Source organism: Panthera pardus, unplaced genomic scaffold (genome assembly GCF_024362965.1).
Source record: "Panthera pardus isolate Hobbes unplaced genomic scaffold, ASM2436296v1 HiC_scaffold_27, whole genome shotgun sequence".
In the NCBI taxonomy this organism is placed as follows: domain Eukaryota; kingdom Metazoa; phylum Chordata; class Mammalia; order Carnivora; family Felidae; genus Panthera; species Panthera pardus.
The window spans coordinates 83505236-83526932 of NW_026526843.1; the positions used below are offsets into that span (position 1 = coordinate 83505236).

The 21697-nt window shown below is 41.0% G+C and overlaps 1 protein-coding gene across 3 annotated transcripts in view; it reads right to left on the reverse strand.

Moving 5' to 3' along the window:
* The window catches only part of ZNF81 (zinc finger protein 81), an 85051-nt gene that overhangs the window by 22302 nt on the left and 41052 nt on the right, over positions 1 to 21697 (reverse strand). For all 3 annotated transcript variants that reach the window (XM_019417560.2, XM_019417558.2, XM_019417559.2), the window contains one exon: positions 2116 to 2242. In XM_019417560.2, coding sequence (XP_019273105.2) covers positions 2116 to 2242 — 127 coding nt within the window. The remainder of the gene's footprint in view (positions 1 to 2115; positions 2243 to 21697) is intronic.

Below are 21697 nucleotides of genomic sequence, written 5' to 3' on the forward strand. Positions count from 1 at the left end.
CCTTTAGATTGTGTGCCTCCCTCTCTCTCTGCCCCTCTCCCTGCCCTCCCTCTCAAAAATAAACGAACATTTAAAACATTTTTAAAAAAAGAACCAAAGACTCCTTTAGTAATGGGCAGTGAACATGGAAGAGTCCAGTGCTGAATCCTCACCCAGTGGTGGGACACAGGAAATGTGGCCAGCAGGAGAGACCCACTCCCCACTCACAGGGGGCCCAAGTCCTTCTGATCAAGCCCCAGCCTATAGATGGTGAGAGGTCAGTAGTAACCCCTAGAGCACCGAGCCTGGGTCTTCCCGGAGTGTGCTGCTTGAGCATGCTTCCCAAGGTGGGTGGCAAACTCCATCTAAGGCTAAATAATGGCACAAACGTGACAGTCGACAAGTACTATAAGGGAGAGTCGAAAAGAACTTTGGAGCAGCAATTCAAGAGAGCCGAAAGTTGTCATGAGGTGTGACCTCAGATCAGATGTGGCAACTCCACACCCTTGACCCTGGGTGAGAGCTCTGCCCCTTCAGGCCTGGAACCAAGCAGGTGGCTTGCCCTCTGGAACTGAGGAGGTGATGGTCTGTCACATGCCATTTTCCCAGACAGTGACTTCTGGGCCTGTGGTGGTGGCAGCAGCCCTGTTGGCCTCTGACCCATCCCTGGAGTCATTCATCCCTCTTCTTGAAGGAAAACGCGTGTACACAGCCAAACGGTTTTACCAGCCTACGTCCTATCTGCACAATCCCAGATAGCCTACAGCCTTCCCTCATTTTCCTGGACAGCTCATTTTTTCCTGTCTCCGTCCTCTTCAGTCTAAGCTGGCAGTATTTCTACTGACAGGGTTGACTGGATCCACAAGGCATACATCTGTTCTGCTTAGCAACTGGTTGTCCACCCCTTTGGTGTTCTTTCCAGAGTCCATCTCATTTTTTTGTGATATGGATAGGCCAAACATTTTCCATATCTTCAAGTTCTGCTTCATTTTTACTAACAATTCCTCTTCAATGTCTTTCTTTCCTCCTACATTTTACTATAAGCAGCAAGGAAAGCATAGGCCATGCCTTTTAACACTACTTAGAAATTTCCTCAGCTAGGGGCACCTGGGTGGTTGTCAGTTAAGTGTCCGACTCTTGATTTTGACTCAGGTCATGATCTCACACTTCATGAGATTCAGCCCTGCATCAGGCTCTGCGCTGACAGTGTGGAGCCTGCTTGGGATTCTCTCTCTTCCTCTCTCTCTCTCTCCTCTGCTAGCACGTGCTCTCTTGCTCTCAAAATAAATAAACATTAAAGGAAAAAAATGTCCTCAGCTAAAATTCCAAGTTTGTCACTTACAATTTCTACTTTCCACTCAACAGAACAGAATTCAGTCAAGCTCTCGGCCACCTTATAACAAGGATCTCCTCTCCTCCAGTTTCCATGCTCCTCACTCCGAGACCTCACCAAAAGCCCCTTTAACATTCCTATCGGCAATCTCTTCAAAGCAATCTAGGCCTTTTCTGTGAAGTACCTAAAACCTTTCCAGCCTCTACCCATTGCCCAATTCCAAAGCCACTTCCATGTTTTTTTTCAGTATTTGTTACAGCAGCAACCCACTTCCCAAGTATAAAAATTCATGTTACTTTCCTAGGGCTGCTATGATAAAATACCACAAGCTGGACAGCTTGAAATAACAAAAATTTCCTGTCTCACAGTTCTGGAAGCCAGAAGTCCAAAATCAAGGTATCAGTAAGGCCATGCTCTTTTTGAAGTAGAACCTTCAAAACAGGAAGGAACCGTTTCATGTTGCTCTCCAACATCTTGGTGGTCTTGGGCATTTCTTGGCTTACAGATGCATCACTCTAGTGACGCGGTCATCTTCTTTTCTTTATGTGTCTTCACACGGTCTTTCCTCCGTGTGTATGTGTCTCTCTGTCTAGAGTTCCCTTATTTTAAGTACACCAGTCGTACCAGATTAGGACCCACCCTAATGACCTCATTTAAGCTTGATTACTTCTATAAAGGCCCTAATTCCAAAAGAGGTCATATTCTGAGGTACTGGAGGTCAGGACTTCAACATATTTTACAGGGAGGATACAATTTTATCCATTACATGCTCCTTTGTAGATTCTTAGAATGGCTGTGCTTACCCAATGAGAGCAGGTGGCTGTAGTTTTCCAGCATCACATCCTGGTACAGGCGTCTCTGTGTAGAGTCCAACTGCTGCCACTCCTCCCTGCTGAAGTCCACAGTCACATCCTCGAACGACACGGAGCCCTGTAACAACACAATCCTGCTCAGGGCGACATGGCCAGCAGTGGGTGATAGGGAGAAGATCAGTAAGAAATTATTTTATTTTATTTTATTTTATTTTAAATGTTTATTTATTTATTTTTGAGACAGAGAGAGAGCATTCGTGGGGGAGGGGCAGATAGAGAAGGAGACAGAGAATTCCAAGCAGACTCCGTGCTGTCGGCGGACAGCCCTATGTGGGGTTCGAACTCACAAGTTGTGAGATCATGACCTGATCCGAAATCAAGAGTCAGACGCTTAACCGACTGAGCCACCCAGGTACCCCAAAGAATTTTTTTAAATGACTTTCACCAGAATATGCTATATGGTGTGTCTATTAAATACCTAGTTATATATAATGTGTAGAATACAAATATTGAATTGTAAATTTTTGCTATTCATTGGTACAACAGTCAGTCATACATTTAAAAAAATTTTAATGTCCACTTGTTTTTGAGAGAGAGAAACAGAGCACAAGCCGGGGAGGGGCAGAGAGAGAGGGAGACACAGAATCCGAAGCAGGCTCCAGGCTCTGAGCTCTCAGCACAGAGCCCCATGCGGGGCTTGAACTCAAGAACCGTGAGATCGTGATCTGAGCCAAAGTCAGGCACTTAACCAACTGAGCCACCCAGGTACCCCAGTCAGTCATACATTTTTAAAAATAATAGTTTTGTACAGGATTTGACCTTGATCCTATTTTGTTGTTAATTTTAGTGGGAAGTTTGTGTTCTATAACTTTTAGAAGGAAGCATGTATACCTTTTTTTAATTAAATTATACATAGCTCCCTCTACTATTGCTTTAATTTATTTGTCAAAAATACAGCCATTTTCTCTTGATGCTTTTTCGTTATTCATTTCTAACTTAATTCCACACTGTCAGAAAATATACTCTGTATGATTTCTACATATGCTCTATCTAGGAGAATGTTTCATGTGTCCCTGGAAAAGAATATATATACAGCTGTTGATGGCTGTAGTATTCTATTAATATATACATCAAATTGGTTGAGTGTTATTGAAATTTGCTATCACCATACTCATTTGTCTTCTACTTGTTCAATCAATTATTTGTCAACTTTTTGGTAAAAACTGGCAAGGAAATGTTAATGTTTATGTGGCTAGGCAAAGAACCTAGAATAGCCAAAGCAGGGATTTATATGTAGTGTTAAGACTTACTATAAAGCTACAATACTTCAGACAGTGTGGTATTGATGTAAGTACAGATAGATATATCAATAGAACAGAACAGAGTCAAGAAACAGAACCATACCCATACAGACAAACTCTTTTTGACAAAGGCACCACAGTGATTCATTGGGGAAAAGGAAGGTCTTTTCAAAAATTGTGCTGGAACAATGGATGTAAGTTTTGGATGAAAAAAACAAACCTTGGCCCATACCTTATACCACATACAAAAGTTAACAATAATTTGCAGCCACTCTGGAAAACAGTGTGGAGGTTCCTCAAAAAATTAAAAACAGATCTACCCCATGACCCAGCAATAGCACTGCTAGGAATTTACCCAAGGGATACAGGAGTGCTGATGCATAGGGGCACTTGTACCCCAATGTTTATACCAGCACTTTCAGCAATAGCCAAATTATGGAAAGAGCCTAAATGTCCATCAACTGATGAATGGATAAAGATGTGGTTTATATATATAATGGAATACTACTTGGCAATGAGAAAGAATGAAATCTGGCCATTTGTAGCAACGTGGATGGAACTGGAGTGTTATGCTAAGTGAAATAAGTCATACAGAGAAAGACAGACACCATATGTTTTCACTCTTATGTGGATCCTGAGAAACTTAACAGAAGACCATGGGGGAGGGGAAGGGAAAAAAAAAAAACTTAAGAGAGAGAGGGAGCCTAACCATAAGAGACTCTTAAAAACTGAGAATAAACTGAGGGTTGATGGGGCGGGGAGGGAGGGGAAAGTGGGTGATGGGCATTGAGGGGGGGCACCTGTTGGGATGAGCACTGGGTGTTGTATTGAAACCAATTTGACAATAAATTTCATATTAAAAAAAACAAAAAACCAAAAATTAACAATAATTAAGTTCCAGAAAGACTGAATTTCTTTTATCAGACCAACTTTCACATAGATAACAACTATACTCTGAACAAAATATTAAAAAAAAACTATCTGGAGATACTGAAGAGCAACAAAATCAGGTATTTACTGGAGGAGAATTGACAATTAGAAAAAGGGACAGCACTGGATATGTTTACCAAATTTACAGCCTTTAGTTTGTGCGTAGACCTAGTCACTTGCCATGGGGGGGGGGGGGTAACTAAAACTCCATTAGAAAAACTTCAGTCAAACTGACTTGAGGGGCACCTGGGTGGCTCAGTCAGTTAAGTGTCCGACTTCAGCTCAGGTTATGATCTTGTAGTTTCTTGAGTTCGAGCCCCATGTGGGGCTCTGTGCTGACAGCTTGGAGCCTGGAGCCTGCTTCGGATTCTCTGTCTCTCTTTCTCTGCCCCTCCCGCGCTCGTGCTCTGTCTCTTTCAAAAAGAAATAAACATTTAAAAAAATCTAATTATTGACTTGAAGAATCAAAGGAGAGTTTTTGCAGACATCATGAGCACCAGAAAGTCAAGGGAGAATTCAGACAGAAAAAGGTGCCTAAGTTCTGCATGTGAACTCCTCCTAATCTCTGGTTGACTACACAAATTAACTAAATTTTGGGTTACCACAAGCCACAGAGGAGACAGTTTTCCAGTTTTAGTTAAGCCAAGTTAAATACTTGCTAACCCAAATGAAACAAAAAATCAGCAATCTTCAGGGGAACTAAACAGAATTAAAAATGTCTACAATATATGATTCCCAACAACCAAGATACAATTGAAAATAACCAACACAGAAAGAGACAGAAAGGTATCAAGAGAAATAACAGAGGTTTAAGAGGAAATGCAGAGACTGACCCTGAACTGATTCAAGTGCTGGAAGTAGCAGTAAAGGATTTTAAACCAGCTTTCTGTAAGTATGCTCAAGACATAAACAAAAATATGCTCACAGTGAAAGAATAATAGGATGGTTCAACAGAGAAAAAACTATAAAAATCACCAACTAGACCACTATGTACAATTACATGCAAACAAACTGGACAACCTTGAAGAAATGGATAAATGCCTAGAAACACACAACCTACCAAGCCTGAATCATGAGAAAATAGAAAATTTAAGCGGACTGAATACTAAAAAGGAGACTGAAACAGTAATCAAAAACCTCCCAACAAAGAAAAGTCCAGGACCAAACAGCTTCACTGATGAATTCTACCAAATATTCAAAGAATATCAATCCTTCTCAAATTCTTCCAAAAAACAGAAGAGAAAGGAACACTTCTAAATTCACCTTACAAGGTCAAAATTACCCTGATACCAAAATCAGACAAGGCTACCCCATGAAAAGAAAGTTACAGGTCACTATCCCTGATGAATACAGATTTAAAAATCCTCAACAAAATATTACCAAACTGAATTCAACAATACATTAAAAGAATCGTACAAAATGATCAAGTGGGATTTATTCCAGTGACATAAAGATGGTTCAACATCTGCAAATCAATAAATATGACACACCACACCAACAAAATGGATAAAAATCATATGATCATCTCAATAGATGCAAAAAAAGAATTTAACAAAGTTCAACATCCATTTATTTATTTTAATTTTTTAAAACATTTATTTATTTTTGAGAGAGAGATAGAGCACGAGTAGGGGAGGGGCAGAAAGCAAGAGACACACAGAATCCGAAACAGGCTCCAGGCTCCAGGCTGACAGCACAGAGCCCACATGGGGCTCGAACCCACGAACCGTGAGATCATGACCTGAGCCAAAGTATGACACTTAACTGACTGGGCCACCCAGGTGCCGTAGTTCAACATCCATTTATGATAAAAACTCTCAACAAAGCAGGTATAGACAGAAGGTATCACAACACAATAAAAACCATATATGATGAGCCCACAGCTAACATCATAATCAACAGTGGGAAGCTGAAAGCTTTTCTAGGATCAGAAACAAGACAAAGATGTCCATTCTTGCCACTTTTATTCAACAGAGTATTGCAACTCCTAACTAGAGCAAATAGACAAGAAAAAGAAATAAAAGGCATCCAAATTGAAAAGGAAGAAGGAAAACTATCACTATTCGCAGAGGACATCACATTATATATAGAAAACCCTAAAGACTCCCCCAAAAATAAACCTGTTAGAACTAAAAAATGAATTTAATAAAGTGGCAAGGACACAAAATCAATATGCGAAAACCTGTTGTGTTTGTGTACACTAATAATAAATTACCAGAAGAAGAAATTAAGAAAACAATCCCCCAAATTTATAACTGCATCAAGAAAAATACCTACCAATAAATTTAACCAAGGTGGTGAAAGACCTATACATTGAAAATTATAACACACTGATGAAAGAAACTAAATAAGATATGTAAATAGAAAGATATTCTGTGTTCACGGGTTGGAAGAATTAATATTGTTAAAATGTCCATATTACCAAAAGCAATCTACAGATTCACTGCAATCCCTCTCAAAATTCCAATGGCATTTTTCACAGAAATAGAACAAACCTAAAATATGTATGGAACCACAAAAGACTCTGAATAGCCAAAGCAATCTTGAGAAAGAACAAAGTTGGGGATATCATAACCCTGATTTCAAACTATTTTCCAAAGCTCTAGTAATCAAAACATTATGGTATTAGCATAAAAACTGATACTTAGATCAATAGAAAGAAGAGAGAGGCAAGAAACAAACCCAGCCATATATGGTCAATTAATTTACAACAAAAGAGAAAAAATATACACAATGGGGAAAGGACAACCTCTTTAATAAATGGTGTTGGGAAAACTGGACAGCTACATGCAAAAGAACGAAACTGGACCACCTTCTTACATCATACATAAACATAAACTCACATGGATTAAAGATTTAAATGTGAGACCTGAAGCCATAAAGCTCTTAGAGGAAAACATAGGCAGTAATTTCCTTGACATCAGTCTTAGCACCATTTTTGTAGATATGTCTCCTCAGGCAAGGGAAACAAAAGCAAACATAAACTATTAGGACTACACCAAAATAAAAAGCTTCTGCACAGCAAAGAAATGATCAACAAACCAAAAAAGCAACCTAGTAAATGAAAGAAGATATTGGCAAATGATATATCCAATAAGGGGTTAGTATCCAAAATACATACAGAACTTATACAACTCAACACCAAAAAAAAAAAAAAAAAATCCCAAATAATCTGATTTAACAATGGGCAGAAGACCTGAATAGACATTTTTCCAAAAAAGACATACAGATGGCCAACAGATACATGAAAAGATGCTCAACATCACTCATCAGCAGGGAAATGCAACTCAAAACCACAGTGAGAGATCACCTTACACTTGTCAGAATGGCTACAATCAAAAAGAAATAATAAGTGTTGGTGAGGATGTGGAGAAACAGGAACATTTGTGCACTGTCGGTGGGAATGTAAATTAGTTGGTACAGCCACTGTGGAAAACAGTGTGGAGGTTCCTCAAAACATTAAAAATAAAATACCATATGATCCAGCATTCCACTATTGGGTACCTATCCAAAGAAAATGAAAACACTAATTCGAAAAGATATATGCACCCCTATGTTTATTGCAGCATGACATTTACAATAGCCAAATTGTAGAAGCAACCCAAGTGTCCATCCATAGATGAACAGATAAAGAAAATGGATAAAAAAATATATATACACGTGTATATATATATGAATTATATACGTGTGTGTGTGTGTGTGATGAAATATTACTCAGCCATAAGAAAGAATGAGATCTTGCCATTTGTGACAACATGGATGGACCTAGAGGGTATTATGCTAAGTAAAATAAGTCAGAGAAGATAAATACCGTATGATTTCACTTTATGTGGAATCTAAAAAACAAAACAAATGAAGAAACAAATGAAAAATCAGACTCTTGGGGTGCCTGGGTGGCTCAGTCTGTTAGGTCTGTGAGTTCGAGCCTCACATTGGGCTCTGTGCTGACAGCTCAGAGCCTGGAGCCTGCTTCAGATTCTGTGTCCCTCTCTCTGCCCCTCCCCTGCTCATACTCTGTCTCTGTCTCTCTCAAAAATAAATAAACATTTAAAAAAAAAAGAGGGAGAGAAGAAAAAGCAGACTCTTAAATACAGAGAACAAACTGGTGATTGCCAGAGGGGAGGTGGGAGGGAGGATGGGTGAAATAGGTAAAGGAGATTAAAAGGTACAAACTTATAGTTATAAAATAGATAAGTCATGAGACGGAAAGTACAGCAGAGGAAATACAGTCAATGACACTGTAATAACGTATGTTGACGACATTTATTGTTCCAAGCACTAACATAAAATTGTTGAATCAAGATGTTGTACACCTAAAACCAATATGACATTTCATGTTAGTTAAATTATAATTTTAAAAAGGAAAAAAAAAACAAAACTAAAAATGCTCTAGAAGAAAACATAAGGGTATCTTTGCAACACTGGGTCAAGCAAGGATTTCTTGACATAGTGCAAAAAGCAACAAATATAAAAGAAAATTTTGATAAATAGGAGCTTACAAAAATTAAAATTTCTGTTCAGAAAAGATTTCATTAAGAAAATGAAAAGTCAAGACATGGACTGGGAGAAAAAATTTGCAATATATATATATATATATATATATATATATATATATATACACACACACACATACATATACAAAATACCCACAGTAAAAATGTAGAAAGAACTTCTACAAAGTAATAACAAAAAGACACATAACCCAACTTTTTTAAATGGGAAAAAACTTAAACAGACACCAAAAAAGATACAAATGGCCAATGAAGCATATGAAAAGTTGTTCAATACCATTTGTTATGAGGAAAATGCAATTTATTTATTTTGTAAAAAATTTATTTTAATTCCAGTGCAATTAACATACAGTTAGTTTCAGGTATACACTATAGTGATTCAACAATTCTATACATCACCCAGTGCTTGTTAAGATAAGTGTACTCTCTCCTTTTTTAATGTTTTTATTTATTTTTGACACAGAGAGAGACAGAGCATGAGCATGGGAGGGGCAGAGAGAGAAGGAGACACAGAATCTGAAGCAGGCTCCAGGCTCTGAGCGGTCAGCACAGAGCCGGATGCAGGGCTTGAACTCACCTCGAGATCATGACCTGAGCTGAAGTTGGATGCTTAACTGACTGAGCCACCCAGGTGCCCCAAGGTAAGTATACTCTTAATCCCCATCACCTGTTTCACACATCTCCCAACCCACCTTTCCTCTGCTAACCATCTGTTTGTTCTCTATAGCTAAGAGTTTGGTTTTTGGTTTGTCTCTTTTTCTTTTGTTTGTTTTGTTTCTTAAATTCCACATATGAGTGAAATTATACGGTATTTGTCTTTCTCTAACTTGCTTATTTCACTTATCATTATAGTCTCTAGATCCATCCATGTTGTTGCAAATGGTAAGATTCTTTTTTATGGCTGAGTAATATTCTATTGTGTATGTATATATACCACTTCTTCCTTATTCATTCATCTATCAATAGACACTTTGGTTGCTTCCATAATTTGGCTATTGTCATTAATGCTGCAATAAACATAAAGGTGCATAACTGTGGAAAACAGTATGGAGACTGTTCAAAAAATTAAAAATAGAATTACTATATGATTTAGTAATTGCACTACTGCATATTTACTCAAAGAATATGAGGAAAATGCAATTTAAATTACACTGAAATAGCACTGTACACTCACTAGAAAAGCTAAAATTTATAATAAACTAAAAAATTGCTGGAAGGAATGTAAACTGAATCATCACTTTGGAACCCTGTGTGGCAGTTTCTAATAAAGTTAAACATACACCCACCCTATAATCTAGTGTTTCCATTCCTCTGTAGTTACTAAAATAAAATGCAAACATATATCCTCAGAAAAATTCTACAAGAGTGTTTATAGCAGGCTTTACTCATGATAACCAAATACTAGAAGACATTCAAAATGTTCATCAGCAGGTGACTGCATAAACAAAATATGGTATATTCATACAATGGAATACTCAGTGATAAAAAGGAAAGAGCTGGTGACAGATACAACCTGAATGACTCTCAAAAATATTTTATTTTATGGGTGACAGGCATTAAGGAGGGCACTTTTTGGGATGAGCACTGGATGTCATAGGCAAGAGATGAATCACTGGGCTCTACTCCTGAAACTAAGACTACACTGTATGTCAACTAACTTGAATTTAAATAAGCATTACAAATATTTTATTTTTAAAAATTTTTAATGTTTATTTATTTTTGAGACAGAGAGAGACAGAGTACAAGCAGAGGAAGGGCAGAGAGAGAGGGAGACACAGAATCTGAAGCAGGCTCCAGGCTCTGAGCTGTCAGCACAGAGCCTGACGTGGGGCTTGAACTCAAGAACTGTGAGATCATGACTGGAACCGAAGTTGGACACTTAATCAACTGAGCTACTGAGGTGCCCCAAATATATTTCATTTTATAAATAGAAGCCAAACACAGAACAAATGATTCTATTTATGTGACAATCAAGAACAAGCAGGGCTAATCTATAGGGATTAAAAATCTTAAAACTGGTTGCCTCAGGGGTAAGAAATTGACTAGTCAAAAGGGAACTTGCAAGGGTGATGGACACATTCTGTATTTCAGTTTGAGTGATGGTTACATATATAAATATATTGGTCAATTTTATATATATATATATATATATATATATATATATATATATATATTTGTCAAAACTCATCAAACTATATATAATTCAATGTCTTTCAAATATAACTCAGTTTCAAAACACACACACACAAAAAGTGTATGTTAGAAATATATTTGAGGTACACTGTGGGCTCCACAGAAAAAGTAAGTCTACTCGAGTGCTTAGAGTTGGTACAGTTTATATAGGATCTTGGGGAAAAAGTAAGTGTGATGGAGACAAATGGGGGAAAGTATTTTCTAGAAAAGACAAAGGGAAAGGTATGGAAAAAGGAAAATGCATGGTGATTAATGAAAGAACGAATGGCTCCGTAAAAAAAGGAGAGAAGACTATACAGTATGTCAGGCAGGTGATTACAAGAAAAAAAAAATCTAAGGAAGTACGCTAGGGTCTGATCATGAAAGTAACATGCATTCTTTTCATAACACAGGCATACCTTGTTTTACTGTGCTTCACTTTATTGCATTTTGCAGACACTGCATTTTTTACAAATGGAAGGTCTGTTGAGATCTTGCCTTGAAGCACGTCTATCAGTGCCATGTTTCCAACAGCATTTGCTCCTTTTGTGTCTTTGTGTCACATTTTGGTAATTCTCGCAATATTTCAATCTCTTTCATTATTATTTTGTTATGGTGATCTCAGATCAGTGATCTTAGATGGTACTATTGCAATTGGTTTGGTAGTGCCACGAACTGCACCCACATAAGACCATGAACTTAATTGATAAATGTTGTGTGTGTTCTGACTGTTCGCTTGACCAGCCGATCCCCCCATCCCCCTCCCTCTCTTTGGGCAGGACTCCCTATTCCCTGAGACACAGCAATATTGAAATTGGACCGATTAATAACCCTACAATGGCCTCTTAAGTGTTTAAGTGAAAGGAAAAGTCACATGGCCGGTTGCTCACTTTAGACCAAAAGCTAGAAATGATTAAGCTTAGTGAGTGAGGAAGGCATGTCAAAAGCTGAGATAAACCAAAAGCCAGGCCTCTTGAACCAGTTAGCCTAGTTCTTGAAGGAAATTAAAAGTGCTTCTCCAGTGAACACACTAATGATAAGGAAGTGAAACAACCTTCTTGCTGATATGGAGAAAGTCTGAGTGGTCTGGACAGAAGATACCAAATCAGCAAAAACATTCCCTGAAGCCAAAGCCCAATCCAAAGCAAGGCCCTAACTCTTCTCAACTCTGCGAAGATTGAGAGAGGTGAGGAAGCCACAGAACAAAGGCTGAAGCTAGCAGAGGTTGGTTCATGGGGCGTAAGGAAAGAAGCTGTATCGCTAACATAAAAGTGCAAGGTTGGGGCGCCTGGGTGGCTCAGTCGGTTAAGCATCCGACTTCGGCTCAGGTCATGATCTCACAGTTCATGGGTTCCAGCCCCACGTCGGGCTCTGTGATGAGAGCTCAGAGCCTGGAGCCTGCTTCCGATTCTGTCTCCCTCTCTCTCTGTCCCACCCTTGCTGGTGCTCTGTCTCTCTCTTAAAAATAAAAACATTTAAAAAATTATTTTAAAAAGTACAAGGTGAAAAAAGCAACCGCTGATGTAGAAGCTGGAGCAAGGTGTTCAGAAGATCTAGCTAAGATAATTAATGAAGGGGGCCACATTAAACAACATATTTTTAATGCAGATGAAACAGGTTTTTATTGGGAGAAGATGCCATCTAGGACTTTCAGAGCTAGAAAGAAGTCAATGCCTGGTTTCAAAGCCTCAAAGGACTCTCTTGTTAGGGGCTAATTCAACTGGTAACTTTAAGCTGAAGCCAACGCTTATTTGCCATTCTGAAAATCCTAGGGCCCTTAAGAATTATGCTGAATCTACTCTGCCTGTGCTCTATAAATGGAACAACATAGTCTGGATGGCAGCACACCTGTTTACAACATGGTTTACTGAATATATTAAGCCTACTGTTGAGACCCGCTGTTCAGAAAAAAAAAAGATTCCTTTCAAAATATTACTGCTCATTGACAATGCACCTGGTCACCCAAGAGCTCTGATGGAGATGTACAATGAGATTAATGTCGTTCTCATGCCTGCTAACATCACATTCGTTCTGCAGCCCATGGATCAAGGAGTAACTTCAACTCTCAAGTCTACTTAAGAAGCCCATTTTGTAAGACTATAGCTGCCACAGATTCCTCTGATGGATGTGGGCAAAGTAAATTGAAAACCTTCTGAAAAGGATTCACCATTCTAGATGCCATTAAGAACATTCATGATTCACGGGAAGAGGTCAAAATATCAACATTAACAGGAGTTTAGAAGAAGTTGATTCCAACCAACCATCACGGACGATTTTGGGGGGGGGGTCAAGACTTCAGTAGAGAAGTAAGTGCAGATGTGGGGGAAATAGCAAGAGAACTAGAATTAGAAGTGGAGCCTGAAGATGGAACTGAACTGCTGCAGTCTCACGATGAACTTTACTGAATCAGGAGTTGCTTCTTATGGATGAGCAAAGAAAGTGGCTTTTTAAAAAAAAAAATTTTTTTTTATGTTTTTATTTTATTTTTGAGAGAGAGACAGAGTGAGAGAGGGGGAGAGGCAGAGAGAGATGGAGACAGAATCTGAAGCAGGCTCCAGGCTCTGAGCTGTCAGCGCAGAGCCCGACGTGGGGCTCACACTCACAGACTGCGAGATCATGACCTGAGCTGAAGTCAGACGCCCAACCGATCGAGCCACCCAGACGCCTCTTTAATTTTTTTAATGCTTACTTTTTAAAAATTTTTTTAATGTTTTTATTCATTTTTGAGACAGAGAGAGACAGAGCATGAGCGGGGGAGAGGCAAAGAAAGAGAGGGAGACACAGAATCTGAAGCAGGCTCCAGGCTCCGAGCTGTCAGCACAGAGCCTGACGCGGGGCTCGAACTCATGGACCTCGAGATCATGACCTGAGCTGGAGTTGGACGCACAACCGACTGAGGCACCCAGGCACCCCACTGTTTACTTATTTTTTGAGAGACAGAGAGAGAGAGAGAGAGAGACAGAGTGCAAGTGAAGGAGAGGCAGAGAGAGAGGGAGACACAGAATCCGAAGCAGGCTCCAGGCTCCAGGCTCCAAGCTGTCAGTACAGAGCCCGACGCGGGGCTTACACCCACAACCTGTGAGATCATGACCTGAGCCGAAGTTGGACATTTAACAGACTGAGCCACCCAGGAGCCCCGAAAATGGTTTCTTTTTTTTTTTTTTTAAGTAAGTTCTATCTCAAACATGGGGCTTGTACTCATGACTTCAAGATCAAGAGTCACATCCGCTACCTACTGAGCCATCCAGGTGCCCTAGAAGGTGAAGATGCTGTGAAGATTGTTGAAATGACAGCAAAGGATTTAGAATATTACATAAACTTAATTGATAAATCAGTGACAGGGTTTGAGAGGATTGGCTCCAATTTTGAAAGAAATGTTACTGTGGGTAAAATGCTATCAAACAGCATCACATGCCACAGAGAAATCATTTGTGAAAAGAAGAGCTAATCAATGCAGTTAAACTTCACTGTTGTCTTACTTTAAGAAATTGCCACAGTCACCCCGACCTTCAGCATACACCACCCTGATCAGTCAACGGCCATCGAAACTGAGGCAAGATCCTCTGCCAGCAAAAAGATTCTGACTTGCTGAAAGCTTAGGTGATGGTTAGCATTTTTTAGCAATAAAGTGTTTTTTAATTAAGGCATGGACATTTTTTTAGACAGAATGGTATTGCATACTTTATAGACTATGGTATAGTGTAAACATAACTTTTTAAAAAATGTTTATTTTTGAGAGAGAGAGAGAGAGAGACAAAGAGCGCATGTCAGAGAGCGGGGGGGGGGGGAGGGGCAGAGAGAGGAGACAGAGGATCTGAAGCAGGCTCTGTGTTGACAGCAGACAGCCTGATGTGGGGCTTGAACTAATGAACCACGGGATCATGACCTGAGCCAAAAGTTGGAGGCTTAACCAACTGAGCCACCCGGGCCCCCATGTAAACATAACTTTTATATGCACAGGGAATCCAAAAAATTCATTCAATTCGCTTTACTGCAATATTCACTTTATTGCAATGCTATGGATCCAAACCTGAGATATCTTCAAGGTATGTCTATAGATCACCACTGAAGCATTTTATATATCAGGAAATCATTTTAATACGATTATCTTTCGTGGGGCATCTGGGTGGCTCAGTTGGTTAAGTGTCCAACTCTTGGTTTCAGCTCAGGTCATGATCTCATGGTTCGGGCCCTGCACAGGGCTCTGCACTGGCAGCACAGAGCCTGCTTGGGATTCTCTCTCTCTCTCTCTCTCTCTCTCTCTTTCTGTCCCTCCCTTGCTTGTGGGCTCCCTTTCTCTCTCTCTCTCTCTCCCTCTCTCTCTCTGTCAAAATAAATAAATAAACTTAAAGAAAAAAGATATCCTCTAAAATGATTATTTTTCCCCTAAGTACTGCATTTTAAGATAAATAGTTGATTATGGAAATCTTTTCTTTGCAGAAGCTTTCGAGCTAATTGGTGCTAATAAAAGCAGAGATCTTCAGTGGGTGGAAAACCATTAGGGTCAAAGACTGAAGGAACTTCACCATCTATGGCTCAGGTTGACACCCCTGAACACACTGAGAGAGATAACCAGGCATTATGTGGCTGCCGGAGGGATGAATTAGCAAGCATTCACCACCACCTACGAAGTATTCTGACTAAAAAATTAAATCTGAATTGATCAAGCCTTGAGATTTATCAGTTCAAATTAAAATGGAGATACAGGAACTGTTAAATAAACAACCACAAGAATACAACTAGCCAATTCCCGAAATGTGGGACACGGTTGAGGAAAAATGGCCCAGTTTCTTCAAGAAACAAATAGCAAGGGGGAAATGCAAAGGAGGAGAATGTGGCAGATCTGTTACAGATTAAAAGAGACTTGAGAGACAACTCTCCAGGGGTCTCTCACATTTCTGCACGCCTTGCAAGCACCCTCACTGACTGCCTTTTTTCCAAGCCATCTTTTCAAACATGTTTATACAGCAAACAGCCTTATAAGATAGAGTCCCCCAACTCCAGAGCTATGGGATAGGTAATGTAAGAAATTTCACTCAAGATAATTTCTCCCTCCAGGCAAAGATCAGGCAGGCTTACTGCTCATTATGAAAGATTTGGGGTCCAAAAGCTTTCGGGTTCCTTTCATCTAATGGAACCCACTGCACGGGCAAGTACCATCTGGCCCTCTTCGTGTCACCCTGTGGCAATCGAGGCTTAGAGAATTGGCACAAATGTTCACACTCTGGCTCCCACTACTGTTGTGAGTATTAAAGTCCTTTGTCTCTGACTCAGGAGTCTTGTCTCTTCTGCCAGACTCCATAAAATGGTGGCAGGTAAGTTGTTATAGCTTGCAAATAGGATAAAATTTCAGACCCTTCACAGTTCTTGGAAGTTTCTGGTGATTAGGAATGGTTGCACACAGAGATGTGGCTTTCTGGAAAAAGAAGAATGAGGGCTTTGTGGGCCTCTGGTAGGCAGAATGATGACCACCCCCCACCCCCTGCCGCTCACCACTGCCACAAAGATGTTCACATCCTAATCCCTGGGACATGTGACTACATGATACTACATGGCAAAAGGGCGTTAAGGTTAGAGATGGAATTAAGATTGCTAATTAGCCGCCCCTGAAACAGGGAGAGTATTTGGGATTATCTGGGTGAGGCCAATGTAATCACAAGGGTCCTTAGAAACATAAGGTCAGAGTGATACAATATGAGAAGAATCCATATGCTGTTGTTGTTGGCTTTAAAGATGAAAGAAGAGGGCCACAAGCCAAGGAATGTGAGTGGCCTCCAGAAGCTGGGAAGGGCAAATGGATTCTCCTCTTGAGCCTTCAGAAAAGAGTGCAGCTTGCCTGGCACCCTGATTTTAGCTCAGTGAGAGTTATTTCTGACTTCTGAACTACAGTACTAGAAAATAACATATTTTGCTTGTCTCAAGCCACTAAAGTTGTGGCCATTTGTTACAGAAGTGATAGAAGTAATACATGGGCCAATTAAGGGGATCTGAGGGAAGCCCATGGGAACCAGAAATGAATATGTCGATGTTCACCTTATGAAGGCTCCTCTGACACATAAAACTTATGTTAACTAAATCTGTATGCTCTTCTCTCATGAATCTGTCTTTTGTCAGTTTAATTTTCAGACCCAGCCAGGGACCCGAAGAAGGTCAAGGTCAAAATTTTTCCTCCCCTACACTGTCATTAAAATGACCAGTGAGTGCCCCCGATTAAAGTGGATATCCTAACCGGCTCAGGTCATGATCTCACAGTTCATGGGTTCGAGCCCCGCATCGGGTTCTGTGCTGAGAGCTCGAAGCCTAGAGCCTGCTTCGGATTCTGTGTCTCCCTCTCTCTCTGCTCTCCCCGCCCTCGCTTGTGCTCTCTCTCTCTCTCTAAAATAAATAAACATTAAAAAAATTTTAAGTGGATATCCTTGAATAAAAGTTGCTACTGTCCTCATAAAGCCTGAGTCAATGGGCACAGCTGGTAAGCAATGTGGCTGTGGTTGTAGAATTGGGGCATCCCCAAAGTTGAAATAGATGGTGCCAGTCATGAAGACTTAGCCACCTTATAGACAGCTCTGCACATCCTGAAAACATAAGATGTTCATTTGGGTGAGCTCTGAGTAGCCGCTTTATTGTTCGAACCCAAAAGTAAACATAAGGACTTGCCGGATGGCGTGCATCCGCCCTCTCACTCCATGTCTCATCCCTTTCTCTCTGTCTACCCTGAAAACAGCTGCTGTGAAGAAATGACTAGGAATGGGACAGAGGCTCCCTGTTCCCAAGAGAGACCAAAGGCCATAGACACCCCTTCAGGGATGGGAGAGCTCAGATTTTTTTTTAAGTGTATTTATTTATTTTGAGAGAGACAGAGAGAGGGAGAGAAAAAGCATGAGCGGGGGAGGGGCAGAGAGAAAGGGAGAGAGAGAACCCCAAGCAGGCTCTGAGCTGTTGGCACAGAACCTGATACGGGGTTTAAACTCATAAACCACGAGATCATGACCTGAGCTGAAGTTGGATGCTTAAATGAATGAGCCACCCAGGCGCCCCAGAGCTCAGATTTTTTAAGGCTCTGTTGGGGAGAGTTGCCCGAAACCAAACTATCTGATCTCAAGGGAACAAGGGGGCACCCAAATTCAACTGATAGGGTTTTGGCATGGATTAGCAAGGAAAGGAAGCTAAAGGGACTGGGGTGGGGGGAGGTGGCTTTAGGCCAATTCAATGTACTGTCATTGCGGCTTCCGTGACTAAATGCATCACTGGTATGGTGTTTTACATGCTTGTTCTGTGAATGTTCATAAAGTCTGAAGGGGGTTCACCTGTTCAGGGACTGCCATATGTAGAGACATGGTAGTGAGGCATGCACACTACTCCCCAACTTATCTCCCTAGCCTCTCCCCCATGGCCCAACAGAAATAACAGAGAATCCCTGGAGGACAAAGGCAAGTCACAGCCTTGATTAAGACTAATATGCAGCAGGTACAATAAGATAAGGAACACATCAATAAAACAGCCCTATATGGCCAGTGAAAAAGACTAGCAGAGGGGTACCCGGGTGGCTCAGTCAGTTAATTAAGTGTCAGACTCTCAGTTTCGGCTCAGGTCATGATCTCACGGTTCATGAGTTTGAGCGCCCCACATCGGACTCTGTGCTGACAGCGGGGGGAGCCTGCTTGGAATCCTCCTTCTCCCTCTCTCTCTGCCCCTCCCCTGCTCTCTCTCTCTCTCTCAAAATAAATAAACTTAAAAAAAAACTACTAGCAGAAGCTGCAGCTCACTATGGATTTCTGCCAATGGAATTCAGCTGTCAGTCCCATGGCCCTGGCTCTTCCAGACATGGTGACTATAACTAAATATACTGCACAGACCGATGGCATTTGGGATGCTGGGTTAGACACTGCCTTAAGTTTTCTTTTCTGTTCCAGTGGGTTGGAAGACACTCCTCCATGGGTCTCTTGTGCTCCCATACAGCCTGCTGGGTAGGACAAGAAAGCAAGGCCCTGAACACTCGTTCCTTGGCATTTTTCAGGTTTGTGTTTGCAGCAAGCAGCCTTGAGGCCGCCTTGCAGGCTGCTGGTAAGCAGCCGATTACTCAGGCTCCGTGTTCATTTTCTGTCATGCAACTCACTGCCTGTGCAGGCAGCTGTCAAGGACAACCTGAGTCGCTCCTGGGGGGACTGCAGCTTAGGGTACCAACAGCCTGGAAGGTTAAAAACAGGGAACTTTCCCTGTAGCCCAAATAGAGACCCTTCCCCCCCACCCCCTTCCCTTAGAGCATTTCCTTAAGAAAACTGGCATTTGTGGGGAGTCTGGGTAGCTCGGTCAGTTGGGAGGTCAGTTGGGTGTCCGACTTCGGCTCGGGTCATGATCTCACAGCTCATGGGTTTGAGCCCCGCATCGGGCTCTGTGCTGACAGCTTAGAGCCTGGAGCCTGCTTCAGATTCTGTGTCTCCCTGTCTCTCTGCTCCTCCCCTGCTCACATTCTGTACCTCTCTCTCTCTCTCAAAAATAAATACACATTAAAAAAAACTTAAAAAAAACCCCTGGTATTTGTAAATCTTTCCTCTGCCCCTTGGATATGTATGCAAATCTTTAAAAAGGCTAAATAAGCCTTTTGTCAGCATTACAACCCAGGGAGGTTTTTCTTAAGGGCCTGGAAGCCATCTCTTTGAATGTAAAGGACGATGGCATCCCTATTTCCCTGTCAGGTTGGGAGCTTAGCCTAGGTGCCTGGCTCTAAACTGTACTACCTGCTTGTCACAGAGGCAGGGGAAATTTGATTTTGCCTTTCTATGCAATGAACTAGCACAGATGGCCACTCCAATGACCAGGTGAATTTAGGATGAACTATGAAAGAATGTGGAGCAAATGGTGCTACCAAGTAATCTCCATGAGGACTGGTTACCATTTATCTTGAAAACGTGCATATAATGGACTGTATCTGCTCAGCTACAAAAGAGGGTGAGATTTCCTTCCATTTCTGCAATCTCTGTCTCTCTTTTTAAAAAGTTTATTTATTTATTTATTTATTTATTTATTTATTTATTTATTTAGAGAGGGAGAGAGAACAAGCTTGGGAGGGGCAGAGAGAGAGAGAGGGAGAGAGAGAGAGAGAATCCCAAGCAGACTTTGCACTGTCAGTGCAGAGCTCGATGGGAGGCCCAAACTCACGAACCATGAGATCATGACCTGAGCCGAAATCAAGAGTCAGACGCTTAACTGAATGAGCCACCCAGGCGCCCCTCTCTCTGCAATCTTTTTAGCAGATTACCCATGGGGTTGCCAGGAGATTTTGTTTTTAATTTTCCCCAACAATCTGCTGAGGATGGCATAGCCTTAAAGTTCCTGAACTAAGCAGACCAGCTGAAGGCGAACTATAACATGTCTCCCTTCTAGCTCTGTGCTCTTTTCAAATACTAGCTGGATGAACCATGCTTTTCGAATTCTAGATTTTATTCTTGAGTAAACATGCAAAATACAGGACCTAAAATCCATCAGGACCACCACCAGCTTTGATGGTGGAAAAATATGGTAAGCCACGAATGTTGCCTGCATGTGTTTTTCTAAAAGAGCTCTTGTATCTCTAGAGAACATTTGGAATGGAATCTATTTGAAATGAAAAGCCAGTATCACAGTGGCCTGAGGACAATGCCTTTGGTTTGAGTGAATTAACTTATCTGTGTTGGTTTTTAGAAGGACCTCACCCTGAGCAAATGAATTACTTGTGCTCATGGGATAAACATCATTCCAGGGAAAAAGTTAAAAGTTATTTAGAAAGAATGACAAAATGGAAGAAGAAATGAGAGCATTAAAGTCACTTTTTCTTTACTAAACTCTCCTCCTTTCTCTGCTGTCCCACTCCCTTGCTCCCCTTCTTCTGCTGGATCTCTTTATTCCTTCCTGTCTCCACTGACTCCTGGTAAGAAGGAAGCTATGATCTTTGAGACAGGCAGTTCTGTTAATTAGCAGATTTCCCTGCAAAGAGGAGCAGGGGCACAGCTTTTGGAGCCAGTAATGGGTTATTTGCCCTGTGTGAGATTTGTGTCCGACTCCATCTCATGCTTATGCTAGCTTTCACCTCCAAGAGTTCCTTCTTTTTTTTTTTTTAATGTTTATTTTTGAGAGCAACAGACAGAGCACGAGCGGGGGAGGGGTTTGTGAGATTGAGCCCCACATCTTGCTCTGCACTGACAGCACAAAGCCTGCTTGGGATTCTCACTTTCCCTCTCTCTCTCTCTGCCCCTCCCCCGCTTGCTCTCTCTCAAAAATAAATAAATAAACTTAAAAAAAAAAACCCTGACAGATCGAGGAAGTCTTGGAGGTGGGTCCTGGTGAACCACAAGTTCAATAACTTTCCCGCAGGCTAAACTATGCTTGCCTTTTCTGGTAAATATTGATGCTACTTATTCTGAAATTCCCTCAGAAATCTGTCACTTTCATCTAGTGGTAGGTCCACACAGGTTGTTGATGTTTTCTACTTGTTCCTTTTCTTCCATAGTTTCCATAAAGATAGGCCATCTGATGAAGAATATGCTTTCTTACTTTCTCCTGTAAACCTACTGGCAAGAGACCCACTTACAAATTTGCTGTGTAAAATAAAAGCCACCATATTCTGTACCCTGGACAGACTGCTCTGGCGCTGCCTACAGAAAAGACACCTGATTTGGTGGCTAT